The sequence below is a fragment of the Chrysemys picta genome, chromosome 5 (genome assembly GCF_011386835.1).
Source record: "Chrysemys picta bellii isolate R12L10 chromosome 5, ASM1138683v2, whole genome shotgun sequence".
Classification (NCBI taxonomy): domain Eukaryota; kingdom Metazoa; phylum Chordata; order Testudines; family Emydidae; genus Chrysemys; species Chrysemys picta.
Genome location: NC_088795.1, coordinates 113,480,295 through 113,498,833, shown reverse-complemented (window position 1 = coordinate 113,498,833; position 18,539 = coordinate 113,480,295). Strand labels below are relative to the sequence as shown.

Sequence of the window (18,539 nt, the reverse complement as noted above, 5' to 3'; positions counted from 1 at the left end):
TTCTCCCCTTTCCCTCACACCTGTCCCACTCAAAACACAATAGGGGCAACATTTCCTTATGAAACCAGAGTACTGTACATGGTTCCAATTGAAAAGTCAAGGAGTTGTGTTTTAGTATAAGATGTTTAATGAGGTACATAACATACAATCTGCAGCAGATATTCTGAGGCAAACTCTCAAAATCAGGTGGTTTACAAGACACGCAGCAGATACTTTTGACAGAAAAAAACAAAACAAAACTCCAATATAAATAAAGTTTCCAGAATTTCTGTTATGGGGTTGGCAAGGAAAGATTAATACATGTAGAATCCAATTAATCAGAGTTTGATTAAGTCTCCTGGAGTTCTATGTTGGAGAATGTTGGCTTTCTTGCTAGCCCACGAGCTTTGATGAGGCCACACAAACATTGCTCCTTAAAGTCATTTGTTCTGTAAAAGAAAGCTAATAGTTATTTTTGACCCTCTGGGTTTTATCCCTTTAAAACCTGCCACCATGCTCATTCCAAGATGGAGAAAGATGCTGTGGAATCCAAAACTCTATTTACCCGAAGAGTTGAGTTTTGCCAACCCGTATTTGTTGTTGAAACATGCATGACTGTTTACTTATATTCAGCAGATTTCTTGAATGGTGAAGAGAAATCAATGCTAATACATAGTAGTCTGACTAGTGTCTATTCCAAACACATGAAACAACATATTTTAGCTAAGAAGAACAGGAAGCAATTTACAAAAGGCTACATCTTAAAAATATACCTGAAAATAATTTTTGGCACTTAGGTTCCAGATTTTGGAAGAATATTTTAAATATTTGAGTTCTCAAGAGCAGATGAAGTGCAGAATATTTCTGATATTTTTCTCTATTAAGAATAGTTAACTGCTGCTTTCCAAATCTATAGTTTCAGCTAAGAGGCAGAGAAAAGCATAGTGCTTATTCTTGCCTATCAAAGAGAAAGCACAAATTTTAGAAAGTTATTTCCACACTTATCAAAATCCTCAATTCATTAAATATGTTATGAATATTGCAGCATTTTCGGACTTGGATCTGAATAGCTAAAAGGACTGTGATGTAGGTGACAATCTTTAAAAACTGGAAAGGAAATCCGACTGAGGAAAATAGAAAGGAGCATAGACTCTGACAAGTCAAGTATCATTAGGCAGGCCAAAAAAGATTTTGAAGAGCAACTAGCAGAAGACACAAAAACTAATAACAAAATTTTGTTTAAGTACATTAGAAGCAGGAAGCCAGCCAAACAATTGGGGGGCGGGGTCATCAATAGAGGAAGTTTTGGAACAAATTGATACATTTAACAGTAATAAATCACCAGGAACAGATGGTGCCTAAGAGTTCTGAAGGAACCCGAATATGAAATTGCAGAACTACTACTGTGGTATGTAACCAGTTGCTTAAAATCAGCATCTGTTCCAAATGACTGGAAGATAGCCAATGTAAGAATGATTTTTTTTTTTTTTTTAAAAGGGCTCCAGAAGTGACCCTGGTAAGCCTAACTCCAGTACGAAGCCAACTGGTAGAAACTATAGTAAAGAACAGAATCAGACATATAAACACAATTCGTAGGGGAACGAGTCAAGATAGCTTTTGTAAAAGGAAATCATGCCTCACCAATCGACTAGAATTCTTTGAAGGGTCAACAAACGTGAACAAGGGTGATCCAGTGTACTTGGATTTCCAGAAACCCTTTGAACAAGGTCCCACACCAAAGGCTCTTAAGCAAAATAAGCAGTAATGGGAGAAGAGGTAAGGTCGTCTCATGAATCAGTAACTAAGTTAAGAGATAGGAAACAAAGGGTAGAAATAAATGGTCAGTTTTCAGAATAGAGAGGTAAATTGTGCCCAAGGAGCCATACTGGGACCAGTGCTGTTCAACATATTCATAAATGATCGGGGAAAAGGGGTACAGACGCTCCCTGACTTACGCAAGCGTTCCGTTCTGGAACGCCTTGCATAAGTCAAATTTTGCGTAAGTCGGGGACGTATACCTGACGATTACCAAAAAAAATCCCATGCTTACGAAATTTACGGAACTTTTTCCGTAACTGCAGGTTTGCGTAACCCGGGGAGCATCTGTAAACAAGGAGGTTGTACAGTTTGCCGACAATATAAAATTATTCAGGATAGTTAAGTCCAAAGCAGACTGCAAAGAGTTACAAAGGGATCTCACAAAACTGGGTGACTAGTTAACGAAATGGCAGATGAAATTCAATGTTGATAAATGCAAATTAATGCACATTAGAAAACAATCCCAGCTGAACATACAAAATGATGGGACCTAATTTAGCTATTACCACTTAAGATAGAGGTCTTGGCATCATCGTGGATAGTTCTCTAAAAATATCTTGTCAATGTACAGCAGGAATCAAAAAAGCTAACAGAACATTAGGAAAGGGATAGATGATAGAAAATATATCTTAATGCCACTATATAGAGCCATAATAGGCCCACACATTGAACACTGAGTGTAATTCTGTTTGCCCGAGCTCCAAAAAGATACTGTACATTAGAATTGGAAAATGTACAGAGATGGTCAACAAATATGATGAAGGAACAGCTTCTGTGTGAGGAGAGATTAAGAAGACTGGGACTGTTCAGCTTGGAAAAGAGATGACTGAGGCGGGATATAATAGAGGTCTATAATATCATGAATGGAGTGGAGAAAGTGAATAAGGAAGTGTTATTTATTCTGTCACATAATACATGAAGCAGAGAGTCACCCAACAAAACTAATAGGCGGCAGATTTAAAACTACATAAAGGAAGTACTTCTTCAGAGAATGCAGAGTCAACCTGTGGAACTTACTGCTAGGGGATGCTGGAAAGGCCAAAAGTATAATTTGGTTCAATAAAGAATTAGATAAGTTCAGGGAGGATAGGTCCAGCATTGGTGTAACCCCCATGTTCTGGCAGAAGTTCCCACTGGCCGAAGCTCGGATCAGATGACAGGGGGATGAATCACTTGATAATTGCCCTGTTCTGTTCATTCCCTCTGAAGCACCTGGCACTGGCCACTGTTGGAAGACAGGATACTGGGCTAGATGTACCATTGGCCTGACCCAGTATGGACATTCTTATGTTCAGCATCCAAATACATCCCAGGTCAACAGCAACTGAAAAAAGTGGTCATCTCACAGCCGTTCGCTGGCCTATGAGAGATGAGTGCATAGTCTCAATCTAGTTCCACACATTTCTGCCTTTGACTGAACTTACAGAGTAGTTTAGAAATATTTATCATGTGTAAGACACCTATACAGTAGGTAAATATCCCTATACTATATTATAGATGAGGAAAAGCGAGGCTTAGAGAAAAGTAAGTGACTTGTTTGAGGTCACGCAGCAAAGTCAGTGTACACTCTACCCCCATATAACACTGTCCTCGGGAGCCAAAAAATCTTACCATGTTATAGGTGAAACCATGTTATATCAAACTTGCTTTGATCCGCCGGAGTATGCAGCCCCGCCCTCCCGGAGCACTGCTTTACCGTCTTATATTCGAATTCGTGTTATATCGGGTCACGTTATATCGGGGTAGAGGTGTATTAACTAGGATAAGACCAATACATTTATACCGTAGTATTCATAGGCTAATCACTGTCTAACCTCTTTTTTTAGTGAGCCAATCAGTATAGTGGGCTAATGATGCTTAAGCTACATATAGCTATGGACAACTTTTTAAATGTTTTGCATTTTGCCTTTGAAACATTATCCTGGCAAGGGTTCAAGTTATTCCTCAGATATTTCAGTTACTGACGTGTGTATATCTATCTCTATATCTATATCTCTTGCTAAAAATCTAAATATCCTCTGAAGAGCTCCTCATTTTGGGGAACAAAAATCAGTATTTTAACAAAATAAGTTCACATAGGGATACAAAAGTGATCACAGATTAAGAACGTTGCCTGAGACAGAAGCACAAGCCAACGTACGTATTGAATGTATACTCCATGCAGACGGGACCAGGCTGTTGGTAGAATGGCACAATATATCACCACATGCCCAGCTAGCATGGGTATAAATAGCTGTGTAGACGCTGAGGCATCACTTAGGCGAGTAGAGGAGAGTGTCCTACATGCTGAACCCACAGGGCATACACCTTACACAACACTCTACACCTTATACAGCCAGGACTCCCACATCTACACTGCTATTTTTAGCAGCGTAATGTCTTGCTGCCTCCCCGCTGCCAGAGCCCTTCCTCGTCACAGAAAAAGGCTGTGGGCATTCCTGCCCACCCCACAAAAATGACAAAAAAAAACAAAAGAAACTTCACAATCTACAGCCCCAGCTGTCTTTTGTGCAGGTTAGGCATGCTCTGACCATATCAATTGATCAGCTCCTGCAGACAAGACAAATGGAGGAACACCTAGTTTGAGAATCTCAGAGTTTAGGGGGTGAAGTATGGTGCTATCAGGATTTAGGCAGTTACCACATCATTTCCAGCTATTGACATGCAAGTTATTTTCATGCTAGACACAGACATTAGGATTGTTAGCAGTCAGAAAGAAAGCCCCCAGACGACACTTTGGGAAACATCAAAAACAACTTGCTCTTCTGTAAAGAAAACTGAACACCCGAACGCATAACCTTTCGGACATTTCATATGTCTCTCTCTCATTTGTCCTATGCCAACAACATTCAATGCTATTTATAATTAGAATGGGATATGGAGACTTAAACTGGGTATAATTGTTGACTGGTCCCAAAAAAGGACCCTGAATTTAGACCTCAGAGAAGGCAGAATCAGACACTCAGTAACAGTCAGGGCCACGCTCTTGTTCAGAAACCACACAGTTGTATAAATTGCCCAACTATACATGTTTTGTAGCGATTAGCTAGTAGCAGGATTTTACTATTCCTTTTTAAAGCTACATCATAATTCCAACCACAGCACTGGAGTAGAGGATGAAGGCACAGGATCATATGGCACACTTAAAGGCGTTGTGGAGTATATGCACATTTCTGTGACAATTTATAGATAAAAACAACAAGGAGTCTGGTGGCACCTTAAAGACTAACAGATTTATTTGGGCATAAGCTTTCGTGGGTAAAAACCTCACTTCTTCGGATGCATAGAGTGAAAGTTACAGATGCAGGCATTATATACTGACACATGGAGAGCAGGGTGTTACTTCGCAAGTGGAGAACCAGTGTTGACAGGGCCAATTCAATCAGGGTGGATGTAGTCCACTCCCAATAATAGATGAGGAGGTGTCAATTCCAGGAGAGGAAAAGCTGCTTCTGTAATGAGCCAGCCACTCCCAGTCCCTATTCAAACCCAGATTAATGGTGTTGAATTTGCAAATGAATTTTAGTTCTGCTGTTTCTCTTTGAAGTCTGTTTCTGAAGTTTTTTTGTTCAATGATAGTGACTTTTAAATCTGTAATAGAATGACCAGGGAGATTGAAGTGTTCACTTACTAGCTTATGTATGTTACCATTCCTGATGTCCGATTTGTGTCCATTTATTCTTTTGCGGAGGGACTGTCCGGTTTGGCCAATGTACATGGCAGAGGGGCATTGCTGGCACATGATGGCATATATAACATTAGTGGATGTGCACAGGTGAATGAGCCCTTGATGGTGTGGCTGATGTGGTTGGGTCCTCTGATGGTGTCGCCAGAGTCAGGGCCGGCTTTAGGCCGATTCAGCTGATTCGGCTGAATTGGGCCCCGCGCCAAGAGGGCCCCGCGCTGCAGCTGTCCACCCCGCCCCCAGCTCACTTCCCCCTCCTCCCCTCCCCTGAACGCTCCGCCCCCTCCCCTGAAGTCTGAAAAGAAGCAGGGGCGGGCCGGCAGCACAAGGTAAGCTGGAGTGGTGGGGGCGCGAGAAGGGCTCTGGGGAGGCGCGGCCCGTTCCCGCAGGCCCCAACGGCTCTGGCCCAGCTTGGCTCCAGCCTGGCCCCCGCGGCGCGGGTCTCCCCCTCCCCCCCCGGCGCGGCTCCGGGTCGGACCCAAGCCCGGCAACCCCGGCCGGAGCGCGGCTCGATTCCTGGGGGCGGGGCTTGCAGCAAGGAATCGGGCCCTGGCCAGAGTAGATATGGGGACAGAGTAGGCAACGAGGTTTGCTACAGGGATTGGTTCCTGGGTTGGTGTTTCTGTGGTGTGGTGTGGTGTGTAGTTGTTGGTGAGTATTTGCTTTAGGTTGGGGGGCTGTCTGTAAGCAAGGACTGGCCTGCCTCCCAAGGTCTGGGAGAGTGAGGGTTCATTTTCCAGGATAGGTTGTAGATCGTGGATAATGAGAGGTTTTAGCTGGGGGCTGTATGTGATGGCCAGTGGTGTTCTGTAATTTATAGATAGTCTTTTGCATCTGGACTGAGACAATATAAATGGCATCTCACCAACTCTATAACAATACTCAGGGGATCTAAATTTTCTATGGAAAGAATCCAAAGACATTTAAAGTCTAAGGGCAAAACTTAGCTTTCAGATCTATACAGCTGGTTTCAACTTCATTATAATACTTTCCCAACATGCACACATCTCCTTGGATATCACTGGAATGTCTGCACAAATAAGGAGAGCTTATTAGAGTAAAGATCCACATTTTTGCCTATTCAGGGGCTGAAACTATACTAAGAAGAAATATTTATTGGGTATGCACAAACTAATCAATTACTATACAGGATTAGGATGCCTACTACTTTCCCACGCCTTGTAACCTATTGCTTATATCAGCCTCTGTACCAGATTACTGGAGAATAGCTAATGTAACGTCATTTTTTTTAAAAGGCTCCAGAGGTGCTCCCGGCAATTACAGGCCAGTAAGCCTAACTTCAGTACCAGGCAAATTGTTTTTTCCAAATGTGCATTACTTTGCACGCAACACTGAATTTCATCTGCCATTTTGTTGACCCAACAAAGAAAATAATTAGATAATTTCATGGAGGATAGGTCCATCAATGGCTGTTAGCCGAGATGGCCAGGGATGCATCCTCATGCTCTGGGTGTTCCTAAGCCTCTGACTGCCAGATGGCAGATCTGGACAACAGGGGATGGATCACTCAACGATTGTTCTGTTCAATTCCCTCTGAAGCATCTGGCATTGGTCACTATCGGAAGACAGGATACTGAGTTAGATGAACCATTGGGATAACTCAGTAAGGCCATTCTTATGTTATTAGGCAAAGTTACCTTGTGCTACTGATTAGATCTGGTTGTCCATTTCTAGTTAACTTAATTTTGCTCCTTGTTAGTAACTGGTTAAATTAACAAGGGAAGCAAAGAAATTAGTGTTGCAGCTCTACAAAGGTAACAATTTTAATCTATTACATTGAGTTACAATAGTTTTGTGTTAAGACTTGCAAAGAGATTCTGCTTCAATGCCGTACACGTAACATCATATCAAATGCAGTTTTTGGAATCAAACAATTCATAACATCTTTCCCTTTCCACTCATCATTTGAGTAGGTTTTACCTGTGCTTTGTTAGTTTACTTACAGTTGAGACAGTGAAAGTGCTATGCAGTTATAGTAAATTCTACTAAATGTAGTTATTTTCCTGAAATTTTTTTTTACAAACATTATCTAATCATTGTAATATTTGAGAGAAATATGGAAGTTTTACAGATGGGGAAAATGAGGCAGAGAGGTTACAATGCTGAGCACTGCCACTTGCAAATCCCAATGACTTGAAAATCAGGGCATAACTGTCTTGCCTAACATCACATGGGGATTTAATGACAGAGCTAGCATTGGAACTCACAAGTTCCTAAACCCCAGTCTTGTGCTCACACTACTAGACAATAGCTCTCAGACTGATTGCACTTTTGAGTTCTGAGATTCAGTCAATACTGCACTTGGGAAACACAATATTTTATCCTCCCTCCCCATGGGAAGTAGTGTGTTTAACACGTCAAACCATGTTTTGCTGTGAAGGCATACGTTTGACAAGTTTCCTTTTATATTTAAACTTTCATTCCACACCTCCCCCACCAATAACAACTGGTTTGTTCTAAATGGTGCATATCTGGAAAGTAAAGGTTGGAACTTGCCAGTCTTGTGCCTTAGCACCAAACAGTGAAGTCACCCCATAATACACTGCCTGTACCACACTGATTAAGTACAGTGGGCCATGCTTATAATTTTGTCTTATTTTACTGGAAAACAAATGGGTGTTTCTCCTTAGCCTGCTTCTCTTACCGGCTTCTCACTCTTTAGCTAGAAGAGGAAAACTTCTAAGATGAATATTTGCTGTGCACACTCTGTTGGCAAATGAATCCCAGATTATCATCATTTTATTGGAACTAATAACTGGTTTCCATAGGAACAGAGACAGAAGCCACTTTAAGATATTCATAGCAACCAAATGATCGTATTGACCATACCCTGGATACAACAAATTCACATCTGAAGGCTCATAGCACACCAAGTGGTATAAACAAGCTGTTTCACTAGTACCACGCTACCATCATAGATTAATTTAGTTTCACTAATAAATGATTGTTTCATCTTTCAACAAGTTAGAACATAAGAATGGCCATATTGGGTCAGACCAAAGATCCATCTAGCCAACAGTGGCCAATGCCAGGTGCTTCAGAGGGAAAGAAAAGAACACGTAATCAAGTGATCTATCCCCTGTTGTCCACTCCCAGTTTCTGGCAAACAGAGGCTAGGGACAACATCCCCGCTCATCCTGGCCAATAGCCATTGATGGACCTATTCTCCGTGAACTCATTTAGTTCTTTTTTGAACCCTGTTATAGACTTGGTCTTCACACCATCCTCTGGTGAGAAGAAAAAACCCAAAGGCTGTTTTCTTATATCTTGTCTTAGTCGAGTAACAAATTGTTTGCAATTCTCCTGGAACTGCCAACATTTATTATAATGTTAAGTTACATAATTAACAAAACATGAGATAATAATACCTACCATTTAGATAGAGCTTTTCAACAGCAGATATCGAAGCACTTTACAAAGGAGGGTAGCATCATTATCCCAATTCTATCCATTAGACCACAGCATCTCCCCATAGAATATTTATGTATCATATGCTTAAGGACAAATTCTGTTCTCATTTACAGCTGTGCAATTTCCAGTCAAGTCAATGGGATTTAGTGAGTGGAACTGAAAACAGACTTTAGCTCTCAATACTTACACTCACTACAGTCCTTCCAGTCAAATACCAAAATGCACAATTTTTAAAAAACTAGAGGACTAGTTTCTTCCCCCACGGTGGGTACTTAATATTGCCCTTTTAAACTCAGCAACTTAAACAATTAGTGTCCTGAAGAGGTGCTGCAATTCCCTCTCCTAATTCTGTTAGTGTGTATAAGACTTAAGACATACATTTGATCACATAACTAATTTTCCTATTATATAAACTGGTGATTTTTAAAAGTTAGATTTATGGCCATGAAACTCTCATAGTGACCATTTATTTTCAATTATGAATTAATTTCAAAGAAACCAAGGTAACATTTACATTTTCAATAGAAGCTGAGTAAAACATTTAGAACTAGCAACTGCAAACTGCAACTGAAATATGATTGCATCCACATTTTTAGGCTACCATCTGGAGCATTATTTTTATTACTTACACACACGTCATTCTGATATTACCTTTACTCAGACACAAACAACTTTCTCCTGTTTTCTTCATTTACAACGCAAATCATAATTACACATAAAAATACCTAAAATTATTGAAATATTACTATGCACCCACACAAGGCAATCTAGTAAAACAGCACTATGCCACATAAATCTTATCCATGTTTCTACAGTAACCCATTTTGCAATTTCAATTATTTTTGTCAAAATAGCCAAGCTATGAATTATCTGTTTCCTATTTTTATTCTGATCCCAATCACCATAACATTCATTAAACATGTCAGGATTTTTTTTTTTTTTAAGATGTATACTTTATTTTTTTCTGCAAACCAATGACAGTTATCCACCTCTCTCACCTACACCTAACTTGCTATTATCTAGAATGCAAGATCAGTAACTTCTAAGACTTCGATTACTTTTAAAAAGAAGCTTTCTCTAACATAGCATCCATAGGAAGCCAATTTATTTCATAGACTGGAAGAAGAGCTATATGTAAACTCAAGTTTGTCTCTCTCACCAACAGATGTTGGTCCAATAAAAGATATCACCTCACTACCTTGCCATTCTAAAAACCTGGGACTATCACAGCTACACCACTGAATATTGTACCACTGCCATTTGCCATGAGGCACAAGGTTAGCAATAACTTCCTTATTAATTGCTTACTGTTGCTTGAAAGCATGTTACATCTGCATTGGCTGGCCTTGAAACATTCAGCTTTATTGAACATTACTACAAGCAGATAAATGGTTTAAGCACAGTAAGAATACACACATGCAATTTAAATAAGTAAGAGTCACTAAGGGCTAGTCTACACTGGCAGCGCTTTAACATGCCTTGTGTGGTCTCTCCCAGCACTCTAAAAATAAAAAAAAATAAAAAAAACAACCAACCAAAAAAAAAACCGCCACACCTCAATGAGGGGCGTAGCTCCCAGCGCTGGGACACAGTTTACACTGGCGCTTTACGGCGCTGCAACTTGCTGCACTCGGGGGTGGGGGGGTGGTGTTTTTTCACACCCCAAGCGAGAAAGTTGCAGCACTGTTAATTGCCAGTGTAGACAAGCCCCAAGTCTTAAAACAGTACCTTTAAAGAAATCCCTCTCTAGCACTAACAAGGAAAATTAGCAGGCCATGTACTACAGGTGAACAAAGAGAAAGATGAAAGGTGGAAGTGGGACTGTTAGCAATCTCCCCATTTCTCAACTGCTATTTGAATGGCCATGTTTTTCGGACCTTTCAATAATCATTACCATTTATTAATTATATTTCTCCTCTGATTCATGGCTATGAAGCAACAACACACATTGATTACATGAAGGTTCAGGGGAAAACTAGGCTAATACCCACAGCTTACATTAAGATTTAAACTCTTCTGAAGCCTCTGCCTAATTAGTAGCAACAAAGTTGACAGTTAAACACTCTGGAAGAGGATGTGTATAGATATATGTGCACCTAAAAACTATCTGTGTTTTTCAACTCTTGATTGGACTAAGCTCTATTCCAGTGTCTTTTTTTTTTATAAACAGTTAAAAAGTAACCTCATAATTAATACATTAGATATGAAATAGAACAGCATATGGTAAAACAGATTATGGGATTAAACTAATTACATGATGACAACTCAGAAATCCACATCATCCTTCAGATCTAAATTTTGGGATGGGGGAGAACAAAATAGACTTTACATAATGCAAACATTAGAAACTATGTTTTGAAAAATATCAGGGGAGGGGGGGAAGAAAAGACCTACCACTGGGTATAGAATTTACTACTCTAAGTAGTCCCATAGGATTACAAAAATGGTTATAAGCCCTATGCCTGGTAGTATTCACAGGTTTAGTCCCCATAAACTTAAAATTTGCATCTATGTTTATAGGACCCATTCCTGGTACTCATATTCACAAGAGTAATTTCATTAAAATCAATTGGATAATTAATATGAGAAATGGATACTTATAAATAAATTAATGAAGATATCCCATCTCCTAGAACTGAAAGGGGCCTTGAGAGATCATCAAGTCCAGCCCCCTGCCTTCACTAGCAGGCCCAGGTACTGATTTTGCCCCAGATCCCTAAGTGGCCCCCTCAAGGATTGAACTCACAACCCTGGGTTTAGCAGGCCAATGCTCAAACTGAGCTATCCCTCCCCCCTAGGGATCCTGTACTGAATCTTTCAATTGCAGGATCCAGTACAGTATTTATGTGAACTTGTAATAACTCAGAGGGGTAGTCAGAATGAAGAATTAGCCTATTCTTTAAGTTTTGGTTTGAATAGAACATTAGAGACCCATTCAAGTTTGTTTTGACCGCTTTCTTCCATAGGCATTGACATGGTTGTGGACTTTATATATTTATACTGAAAAAAAAATTATGGAAGACACTATACACAGCAGTAACCAATTATGAAAGTTTTCTCTCCTTGTAATTATACTGAGCAGCGTAGCATTTGGACTGATGTACAAACTACTGTCTTTCTAAATCCCAATTATTTGAACCGAAAAGGTTTCTAAGATATAATGCAGATAGTATTTAAAACTAGTAAGTATTTTTTGTGCATACCTATAGCTAAAAACAGACAAAGTAATTTGGTGAAAATCTGTAAGCAAACAAAATAAAAATATTGCTCAGATTTCATGTACTAAAATTTCAGCCTGCTGTGAATTTTAATGCCAAATTTATACAAACACTATTGACATTCTGTTTTAACACCTGAACTAGACAGTGTAAATGTGGTGGAAAAAACCCAAACCAGTAATAAAATTAGATCCACAGCTCCAAGAGCTTACTAAAGAGCCTTTCATGGACAATCTAGAAATCTTGAACATGAATACTTCTCTTAAGAATTTATTATTTCTTTTCCAGCTTTGGGAACCAGAGTGGTGGGGGTGGGGAGGGGAGGGGGGCGAAGAGGGACAGAGAAATAGTCCAATAAAGAGTAAAACCTTAAGTTTTTAAGGTTACAAAGCTAAACAAATAAGCCACAAGTTAGATGTAGCTATCCAATGCAGTTGTCTTTATGACTTCAGTACAGATGCTCAGATATAGAAATGCATGGAATTTACTTTGCTACTGACATTCCTTTAGCAGAATAATCTCTAGAACAAATCTTGTAATTACGTAGTAAAAAGTCACGGTCTGACAATGACCACTGCAAAGATTTATCCCAGATTAAAACCTGAGGCAAGGCATTTTATACTTTACTCTGAATCCACTGCTTCTGAAAGAGTGGAGCTGGGAACAAATTTCAGTTAAAAAAAAAAAAATAATAATAATAATAAAAGAAAAGAAACTCAAATAGCTAAAGAATAAATTTATGAGATACAAAAAAATTTCACTGGCAGATTTCAATCATTGACAAACACCAGTGATTTTTTACAGATTCATAACCTCACTGCTTGCTGGTAATGAACCATACATATCATCTATTTTAAGTGGTGATGTCACTATTTACTATGAAAATTAATGTCTTAAAAGTAGGTCATTAAAATAAGCTATAATTTTACATACTTACCTTGTGGAAAAGAATTTGGTTGCACTAAATAAAGGAAAGAATGGACTAGTCTAAACACAATTCCTATTGGTCCAGGTTCATGATATGCATTTGTATCATATGTCTTCGCTGGCACAAACCCAAAATCCAAAGTTCCAGGAGGTGGTTTGTGTAAAGGCTGCACCTCTGAAACAGTACTTCCACAAAGCAACAGCAACAGTAAATAAAGTTCCACAGCCATGGCTAAAAGTATTCATAAAATATGAGGTAGAGATTTTGCTCCCCCAAAGTCTAGGAATCTTCAGCACATTAGAAATCTCTTCACTGGGAGTGAGATGTGTCAGCAGGAAAAAGCTGATGTCTTCAGTCCTTTGCTTAGTCTTGGATAATGTATACTGACTTCGGAATGGTGTGGAAGCTCTTCACAGAACTGAAGCAGTGCACCATCTCTGGCAAAGACAGAAAACAACTGTTTAATGAGTGCCTTCACTCCACGAGGATATGAAAATGTGAGATGCCTCCAATCTCATGTGGAAATAGAACACAAAAATGATTATACTGGCAAGCTAAATAGGGCAGAATAGACCAATTTATTCCCGTGTGAAAAAACTGATCCATTATACACACAATACTTGAAGAAACCACTGATTATTCACAGTTTTGACTGAGCCTTTAAAATAAAATAAAAAAAAAATTACAGTATTAGGACTGCTGCATAAAGAGCAAATGAAATCAAAGGAACAAATATTTACTTTACTTATAATTATAATAAAGTCAGATGTATTGTATTTAGTCACAAAATAATCAGAGTGCATTTTATTAATGCTTTTACATGCATTTAGAGTTGCATGTTGACAGCCACACAAGGACTGATATACATAAGCAGATGATTAATACAAAAAGACATAACTTCTCTGCCCCGAGAATTCATAACTTCCCAATGTTGCAAAACTTTTTTTTTCTCACATAGGTTAGCAGAGGCATATTTATCTTTACTCTTGTGGCATTATTTTATTAACGGAGAAGCCCTAGATTACCACCTATCAAAGAAGGATTTAAACTTTCAATTCATTTTATAGTGTCAGTAACATATGGTCATGGGGAAAAAAATTTCTGGCACACAACATTGTAGGGACATCAGACAGGGTATGTGGACTTTAAAAATAAAATATGGATTCAAACATCTACCTTATGCATTTTCTAATACTAAAATTTAATATACTTAAGACCCTCAAACATTAAATGCCCACCAAAAACCAACCCCCCCACATATTTAGTATTACACATTTCCCTTTCAACATAGCAAATAATGTAATGTAAGTTATTCTTCACTTTCAATTTGTAACCAAAATGAAGCTAAATCATTTCACTGATGCTGAATGATCTAGATTCAAGAAACACCTTCTCTGCCAATTACTGAAAAAATCTGCTTGCCACAGGTAGATAGGAAGCTTTTCCTGTAAAGCACGAATGGGTTTCATCCACAAATTCCTGCCAACTGTAAGGCTTTCCACAGGGCTCTGTCCTTGGCCTCCTTCTCTTCTCTCTCAAAGTAATCTCAGCCTATTCAACTACCATCTGTATGCTGACACTCACAAATCTACCTTTCTACTAAAGACCGGTCTTCTGTCCAAATTAAAACCTTGGCCTGTCTCTGATAGACATCCATGAAGAGCTATCTGTCAGCTCAAGCTCAACGTGGCTAAAACAGAGCTCTTAATCCCCCACCCCAACAATCCTCCCTGCAGCCCCCCTTCTCAAATCACTGTGGAAAACACTACCAATCCTACCTGTCACTCAGGCCTGTAAGCTGGGTGTCAGCTTCAACTCAGACCTCTCTCTGGGTTCTCATCATTTCACATCACAATTACTCCAACCTCCTTCTCTCTGGCCTTGACAAATGGAACCGTCACCCACAGATATCCATTCAAAGTGCTGCTCCAAAGCTCATTTTCCTAGCCCATTGCTTTGACCATGTATCCCCTCTTTGCATCCCATCACTGGCTCCCTCTATCATTTCAAACATCAGTTATTTGTCTTATTATTGTAACCTACAGCCACCCTACCCATCATCTCTCATTCAGCATTGAAAAGTCGACTCCCACATCCGTTCAACCCATGTCAGCCTCCATCACTCACTTGTTAAAATTTTCAAACAAGCACCTTTGTGCTTTCTTCCATGTTGCCCCTCATGCTTGACAGTAACTCTCCATAAACATTTACAAAACTAACTCATTATCCTCCTTCAGAACTCTCCTTTGCTGTGAGGCCTACAAAAAACAGGAGAATAGACCTGAGACCACTGCCTATCTTGCTGGCCAATACTGTCCCATAGTTTCCTTTTAATTCCAGTCTGTCTGCTTCACCTGTTGTCTCTTGTCTTATACCTAGATGGAAACTTTTTGGGGTAGGAACAGTCTTTTTGTTTTTGTGTTTGTACAGCGCCTAACAACAAGGGAGTTCTGGTCCATGACTGGGGCTCTGATGCACTATGGTAATATAAATAATATAGCAACATGAACCAATGAGGTATGGTCTCTTTGAGTAAGTGAACTCAACTCTAATGATTCTGCCGCTGGTTGTAGCTTCCCAAAACAGTGAAATTAGCAAGACTCTGATCAATTCTACATCTTTTATTAAGAAACCTGAGAGCAGTAGTGAAAATACAAGAGTCATGTCAATTTCACTGCTTAGGAAGTCTATAAGCAAAAAGCCAATACTGTTAATTTCAAATGAAGCATATGAATTTGTCTGTGTGTCACTGAGGCCTAGTTAGACAACTCCGCCAACTCAGTCCTGGGCCAGTTGGCCGGTACTGCCTATTTAGTACAACAGAACAGAAAAACAAAAACAAAAAGATGAGGAGTGGCATTTCTGTTCTCCTCTGACTTCTTAAAGGCTAAATCCTTCAAGAGCATCCATCTGTAATACAAATCCAAGCACAGGACAAGCCAGACTCCTGCTGGCGTACAGGCCTCAACTGACTGCAAACTCCTTAGAGGGGCCAATCTAACTACTGTCTAGCACTCTACTGGAGTCTCCTAGATTCCTTGCCCTTCAGGACATCAGTACACATATAAAGGACACCTGTAACACCTTAGTGATCTATTGTCATGTGTGTCAACCACTAATTTCTTCTGAATTGTGTCTGGACCCATATGCTGGACTGAGCTTTGGACTATGAGTGGAAATGAGGAATATAAGCAGCTTATTGTTTTCCTGGTCCAACAGTACTTTCTCCCAGCAGAGTTCATGACTTTCCCAATCGGGTGACCAGATGTCCCGATTTTATGGAACAGTCCCAACATTTGGGGATTTGTTTTATACAGACGCCTATTACCCCTCAGCCCCATCCCGATTTTTCACAATTGCTGTCTGGTCACCCTATTTCCCAAGAAAGAGGTGAACTACCCAGACTGGCTCATCCTTGAATGATCATGAATCTGGTGAGCTTCTAGAACCCCCTGGAAGAAAAGAACCATCCATCTACAGGACCAACGGTAAAATAATACAAACAATACACATGCTTTACTATCAAACAACCCCTGTCCCCAGATCTCCATGGTGCACCAAAGTCTGATGAAGCATGAAGACAGAAAACTACAATGTTGGTGGTGATGGGTTCTCTTGCAGAAGTACACCACAGCTATGGGGAAAGCTAAGAACCTTTTCCCATCCTCCATCGCCCCTGCTAAATTACACACAGCAAGTGTTCTGAGGAGAAATCCAGTTTATCAACCTGGATTACACCAAGCTACACCACAGATCCACTATTTATTGTTGCAAAGAGCAATAAACATGCTTTGTTCAAAATATCAGTCAAAAGCTAGAGGAGCTCTCCGAGACAGAATAATCCAAAATCAGAGCCAGGAACAAAGACTATTCCTCCCCTTCATGGTGTTCAGTTTCTATTTCTGCTCAGTCTTTACTAGAAAAAGCCAGGAAAGAACAACTCTAATAATACTCTAAATATTTGAAAAACCTATGCCTTATTGAAAAAAGGCAATCTTTCCAACTACCCTGAAGCATGACGCTCAATGCAGTAGTCCAAAAGCTACACATATAAATTCAAATATTTCAATGTTTTCAAAGCAATAACTGATTGTTGCAAAGCATCTATGCTATGACCCAAACAGATACATAGGCCCAAAGGATATCTTATATTTTCCCCCCAATTTGCTTACTTCATTCTTTAGTCTTCAAGACTTTCTTCATCATGGATTGCTATCTTATCCCTTTATATTGCCCCATGATTAAATGTAACAAGCAGCATACATTCTAAATTGCTTAGAATGCCTCTAATTATGGAATGGTAGGAACATCATAGTTAAAGTTAACAGAAGTTCAACCTCTTTTTTTTTTTGTACAAAATAAAGTACTTCGGCCCCATGAACACAACTTCTGAGTGCAATTTGAATTTTCTGATAATTTTCAAGTAAATCTATTATTTAGCTTCTGAATGCTAATCAATTAGGGTCTGATTCAATGGTTAATGAAGTCAGTGGAAAGGTTCCAAATGACTTCAATGGGTGATAAATTGAGCCCTTAATTGCCAAACCTGAGTATGTTTAGTTTCACAGAATTATGCAGACAAGAGTAAAGCACTATGAAGGTGCCTTCTTGATGGAGAAAAACAACTATTACCACCAGTGTGACTCTGATGAAAATATTACATCATACACTAACAACATTAAAAGATTAGTGGGCTTAACAGAAGAATGCTGTTGAAAATGCAAGGTGCAATCCCATATTTCAGGACACTAATGCCACCCTGCTATGAGGACATGAACATAAATGTTCTTCAATTCTACAGATGCTAATGAAATCCCAAGATGCTATCATTATAAATATAAATAAATTTAGCAACCACACTTTAGAAATAAAATAGTTTTCCCCTGGCCTCTTGGGAATGAAAAAGGAATGCCTCTAGAATCCTTATTGGGGTCTTTATCCTCCCTCTAACAGGTGGTATTTCTTGCCAGGCTATTTCAAAAAAACAGAGTGTAAATTCTCCTCAAGACCAGTGCTCTGTAAAGCACCAGCACATTATGGGTGCTATATCAATAATAATAAATAAATAGTAATAGTAATAATAACAACAACAATAATCAGGAGCTTGCAGAAATGTTACCGATCTTATGGCTCGAAAAGCCAATGTGCATCTGAATAGGAATTGCACTCACAGAATGACAGCTCCCCTACTCAAATCACAAGGGATCTGGGCTATGAATGGGATCCTTCTGTTTTCCTTATCTTGCTATGTAAACAAAAACTTTTTGGAAGTTTGTTGCTAGCTAACGATTCTACAGTAGATCAACAGCGTTGGAAAAAGAAACATATCCAGAGAATATGTAATCAATAAAAATGCCACCAATCCCCAAGGCAAAGCTGCAAGAGCGACAAAAAAATGCTGCAAACATATATGAGAGTTCATTTCTATGACACTCTTCATCATAGCACAAGACCTTTGTATCATTAGAAACAAAACGCA

At 39.3% G+C, this 18,539-nt stretch overlaps 1 protein-coding gene across 19 annotated transcripts in view; it reads right to left on the bottom strand.

The window, feature by feature from the left end:
- Window positions 1-18,539, bottom strand: part of PROM1 (prominin 1) — an 84,152-nt gene that overhangs the window by 61,598 nt on the left and 4,015 nt on the right. For 14 of the 19 annotated variants that reach the window (XR_010601537.1, XR_010601538.1, XM_005296148.5 and 11 more), the window contains exon 2: window positions 13,070-13,497. The exons of the other annotated variants lie outside the window; for them this stretch is intronic. Coding sequence is in view for 12 of the 14 variants with exons in the window: in XM_005296148.5 (XP_005296205.2) it covers window positions 13,070-13,289 (220 nt within the window). In the remaining 2 variants the exon portion in view is untranslated. The remainder of the gene's footprint in view (window positions 1-13,069; window positions 13,498-18,539) is intronic. 19 annotated transcript variants of the gene reach the window in all.